A 4932-nucleotide genomic window follows, 5' to 3' on the forward strand; every position below is an offset into this window, starting at 1 on the left:
AAAAAATTACTGAAACCCCATCAGCAAGTTATTCAAGTGATTTGAGTACGTACCTCGTACTTGCAATAAATTTAACATACATGTAGTTGGGCGTATATCGTTGGGCGTATGTAGTTGGGAACTTGGGAATATTAGATATGGACGACGTTTGTGGCTCCTTGGCATCCTTGCAAAATTTGTACTATAAATACGTTAAACCTTGTAAGTTTATTTCATCAAGTCAATTCGTAATCGCAAATCATATTTTTCTAAGTTAAACTTAATTAGCGCACTTTTGTTGTTACTGAGCTTAATAATGGATTTTGCAAACATTAATGAGTTTATAGCAAATAAAACTATCTTAGTTACTGGTGCAACTGGTTTCATTGCTAAGGGTACGTACTCAATCTTTCTCTCTCCTTGTAGATCTTTCGGTTAATTAATTACGGTGTACAATAATCAATACCCACTTCTAAGCTAAGCAAATGTTTACTTTACTTCCCGGTACAAAAATTTTCTGTCAAAAACTTTTTATTCATATTTCAATAATTTATATGGAAAATATTATGTATGTTTGATTAAAATTTTATCATTCTCTATTTACTTGATCTTCTATATAAATTAATTGTTGTAATTTATTTGTCAGAAAGTAATATTTGTAAAATCAAGAAAGATATCTTAAATTTATTAATATTTTGAAAATTTGCATGTTAATATATTTTATACTCCGTACTACTTTAATTTTGAATAATTTTTTTATTTTACTCAAATACTATCACTACAAAATAATCATTTTATAGAGACGAGGAATTTCGTCTCTATATAGTCCAAATCCGTCTCAAAATGATTCTTAGAGACGGATTTAAGACGAAAATAAGGCGTCTCTATAGAGAGCGTCTCAAAACAATTTGAGACGGAATTCTTGCAAATTCATTACAAATTTGAGACGGAATTTTTGAAACTCCCTATACAATTTCATCTCAATTTTAATTTAGAGACGAAATTTAGTAATCCGTCTCTATTTTGAGACGTTTGTTGTATCCGTCACAAAATCCATCTCTAATTGATGCATAATTTTGTAGTGTATATACAAAATGGTCAAATAATAATTTTAAAATATCAGTGCGTATACGAGATTTAATCTAGTGTATTAATAAATTTGCAGTTCTTGTGGAGAAGTTACTTCGGATTCAGCCAAATGTTAACAAATTATACCTTCTTGTAAGGGCTAGAGATGCTCAGGCAGCTGATGTACGGCTGCAACATGAGGTATATATACATGAGAAAGACAAAGTTAATTATACGTGGGAGGAATTCATAGAATGGAGATTTAGCTTAGCTGGGTCACTTTATGGATCTTGAATGCAGGTGTTAGGCAAGGATTTGTTCAAAGTTCTAAGAAGAAAATGGGGGACAAATTTTGAGTCTTTTGTGTCGGAGAAAATAACAGCAGTTGCCGGTGATATTTCGTATGAGAACTTGGGACTTACTGTTGATCAGATGAAGCAAATATACAAGGATATAGATGTTGTAATCAACGTAGCAGCAACTATCAAATTTGATGAAAGGTAATTATTGACTTTTTAATGGCCGGATAGCTTCTACAATCTCTGTTTTTTTAGACAAAGGAAGTAAGGTCAAATTTTGTTTGCGTTAAATTGAATGTGCAGGTATGATGTTGCATTAGGTGTTAACACCCTAGGAGCGAAAAATGTTGTAAACTTTGCAAAAAATTGTGCTAAAATACAGTTGCTCATCCACGTCTCAACTGGTAAGTGCATGTTTCTAAACTGGCCCAATAATTTAGTTTGGATAAGAATATTTTGATATTTATCACATTTTAAGTTTTAGATTTTGGTTTTTATTACCTCATAAATGTAATTACCTTAATTTTATGAAATGTTTTAAATTTACCACCTCTTAACGGTTTTCATACAATTTTCGGTCCATGTGAACTTTATTTAACTAACTTCTTTAGTTGGAAATCTAATGAAAGAGGAGGAAAATTAAACAAGTCGGATGAAATTTGTTAAAAAGTGAAAATTTTCGTAAGATTAAATTTGTTAAAAAGAATGAAATTTTTTCATAAAATTAAGGTGGTAAATATGAATTGAAGTTACATTTTATAAGAGGGTACAAAACAGGTGGAGTAGTAAATATGAAAAATATTTTGGATAATTAAGCAAAAATCTAAATAATGATTCAACTTTGGTGTATTTTCATGCATCATTGATCAAATGATCAGCATATGTGTGTGGAGAAAAGGCAGGATTAATATCTGAAAGTCCGTATGCCATGGGTTCAACTCTTAATGGTGCGATTGATTTGGATATTGATTGCGAAAAGAAGCTTTCTGAACATACTTTAAGCGATCTTAAAGCCAAAGATCTTCCGGATAAGACAATTAGACAAATGATGAAGGACTTAGGAAATCAAAGGTATGTTTCAAGTATAAGCTTATCCTTTAATTTGAATTTCTGTCATCCTTGGTACTTGAAACTATTCTACCCGGCCCTTTTATGAAATAGGGCAAAATTGTATGGATGGCCAAATACGTACTCATTTACTAAGGCAATGGGAGAGATGGTTATAGGGCAACTCAGAGGAAATTTACCAGTAGTTATCATGAGGCCTACCATTGTATGTAGCACAATTAAAGAACCCTTCCCTGGTTGGGTTGAAGGTGTCAGGTATATATATAATATATTAATCTTTTTTCATGAAACAAATTGTCTGGTTTGATGATATACAACTGTGACCTTTTTTACAACTTTAATTTTATGATGGCAGGACTATTGATAGTGTAGCAGTCACGTATGCAAAGGGTCATCTTCCAAGTTTCTTCCCTGTCTGTAGATACTCTGTCTTCGACTTGGTTAGTCACCTTCACAAATGAACGCAATCATATTTCTTACAAACAAAACACCAATTAATTTCATTTTGATATGCGCGCGCGCAGATACCGGCTGATATATTTGTGAACTCGATGATTGTGGCTATGAAGGCTCATGTAAACCAACCTTCTTTGACTATATACCAAGTGGGGAGCTCATACAGAAACCCAGTTACTTTTGAAGAGTTGCACGACTTTCATTTTCGCTACTTCACTAAAAATCCATGGACCAATCGTCAAGGTTTCCCAGTCAAAATTGGCAAGGGCTTGGTGTTAAGCAACATACTGATATTCGAAGTCATACTCTTCATGTTCCATGTCGTGGTGAAGATGGTTAGTTTCATCTTTCTTTTTACATAAAACGTGCAGTGATGTTAATCAATCATATTAAACTGTTTACTTAATATTATGTACAGATGTTAATGTTCGTTACTAGAATGGGTTGTTCTAAGTTTCAATGTATTCTCTACAACCTTGACAAAAAGTTGCAAATTGCTAGGAAATTGGTGGACTTGTACAAACCCTACCTATTTTTCAAGGCCATGTAAGTTGAAATTTTTTCATAATATTTCTCTCTTTGTTTTTAATAGTCACAATGAGAATGAATGGATTTTTGTTTTCAGTTTTGTAGACACAAATACTCAAAGGTTGATGGAAACTGCCCGCGAAAATGGTCTAGATGAAGATGTGTTCAACTTTGATCCTTTGTCCATCAATTGGAAGGACTATTTTTACAATGTCCACCTTCCCGCAATTGTTAAATATTTGTTCTAGACGTACTAGCTTCTAAGTTCTAAGAATGGATCGGACTAGTATTTGCTAGCCTTTCATCTCATCTTTCTTAGCTCAAACTTGAAAAACTAATAACATGCTTGTATAGGCTTAATGCCGTGACTTAATTTTATCCAAGTTTATCGTTTTCACCAAAAGCAAAAGTAACCTGCACTTTTCAGCTTCATTTAAAGCAAGATGAAATAGTTCTCGACACATTTCTACTTCATTCCGACATCTCTGTTTGCAAAATTATACTAAAATTTAGCGTCAATTTGGAGCTCGTTTGAGTCTTGATCGGGTGGCTGGACCCAAACGGCTCTAAGGATAACTTAATTTCTCCGGCTATCTCTAATTTGGTGTTTATGAATGACTGGTGATGCCCACTCTTTCTGCTCAGCTCTCAACTGATCCCATTTTACATTTTTACTTCTTTTGTGGAAAGTTAAAAGCATTATTACATTCACATATTCTCATGGGCTCAGGAAACAATGAAACATATCTCCACCCCCTCCCTCTTATGAGTTTCTGGATGGTGGTTTGGCCCCATATGTTGTCCACCATATGGCCCATAGTGAACCTGGCCAGGCACAGTTTCCCTTCAGCCCACAAAGGGACAACGCGCGGATGGTGCAGCCTGCAGGGGCCTGTACGTAGATCTACGTGCACCTGCACCAAAACGCAAAAAATGAAAAAAATACAAAAAGAACATAAGAAACTAAACAGAAAGAACATAATAGAGTAAACGAAAAGAACATTAACCAAAAGCTGAAAAGAACACTAATGTTAAAAAACTAAAGAAAATGTACAAAATTGAAAATACCATATTCTCTCTACTGATACACTATAAAAAGAACAACTATTTTACAAAAAGAACAACTATTTTACAAAAAGAACATCATGTGAAAAACGCAACAGAAAAACAAAAAAAAAACATATTATCGATAATATTATAAAAAATTAAAAACAGTAAAAAAGTTAAAAAGAACACAAAATAATTAAAAAAAAGAAGGCAAATTTGCCAAAATCAACCTTTTATAACCATTTTTTTGCAAAAAACAACCTTTTATAATTTTTTTTTGCAAAAACAGACCTAAAGGTAAAAATAATTTGCAAAAGACAGCCTTTTATCATTTTCAGGCGTTGACCTTCATTTTTCCGGCTTGACTCTCACGTGCCGGGACCGTGCCTTCGATTTTCATTAAGTGCACCATTTTCCTTCCCTTTTCCTGGCGTATAAAAGGGGAAAACCTAAATAAAAAAATAAAAAATATCTGAGAAAACCTTTG

General features: G+C 33.2%; 1 protein-coding gene across 1 annotated transcript; it reads left to right on the forward strand.

The window, feature by feature from the left end:
• The first annotated feature begins 240 nt into the window (after positions 1-240).
• Positions 241-3795, forward strand: LOC110791709 (fatty acyl-CoA reductase 3-like). Its single transcript, XM_021996474.2, has 10 exons — positions 241-374; positions 1145-1248; positions 1348-1547; positions 1650-1750; positions 2225-2417; positions 2508-2669; positions 2770-2854; positions 2939-3205; positions 3289-3416; positions 3496-3795. Exons 1-10 carry the CDS (start codon positions 296-298, stop codon positions 3644-3646), a joined length of 1470 nt encoding a protein of 489 aa, XP_021852166.1. The 5' UTR covers positions 241-295; the 3' UTR covers positions 3647-3795.
• Positions 3796-4932: the final 1137 nt, after the last annotated feature.

The sequence above is a fragment of the Spinacia oleracea genome, chromosome 2, assembly GCF_020520425.1.
Source record: "Spinacia oleracea cultivar Varoflay chromosome 2, BTI_SOV_V1, whole genome shotgun sequence".
NCBI lineage: Eukaryota > Viridiplantae > Streptophyta > Magnoliopsida > Caryophyllales > Amaranthaceae > Spinacia > Spinacia oleracea.

Bases quoted from the DNA above. Each gene is read 5' to 3' on its own strand.
- LOC110791709 (XM_021996474.2), top strand. From the start codon at position 296: ATGGATTTTGCAAACATTAATGAGTTTATAGCAAATAAAACTATCTTA. The intron at 1,548-1,649 runs GTAATTATTGAC...TTGAATGTGCAG, and splicing joins ACTATCAAATTTGATGAAAG to GTATGATGTTGCATTAGGTG. The intron at 3,206-3,288 runs GTTAGTTTCATC...TATTATGTACAG, and splicing joins TCCATGTCGTGGTGAAGATG to ATGTTAATGTTCGTTACTAG.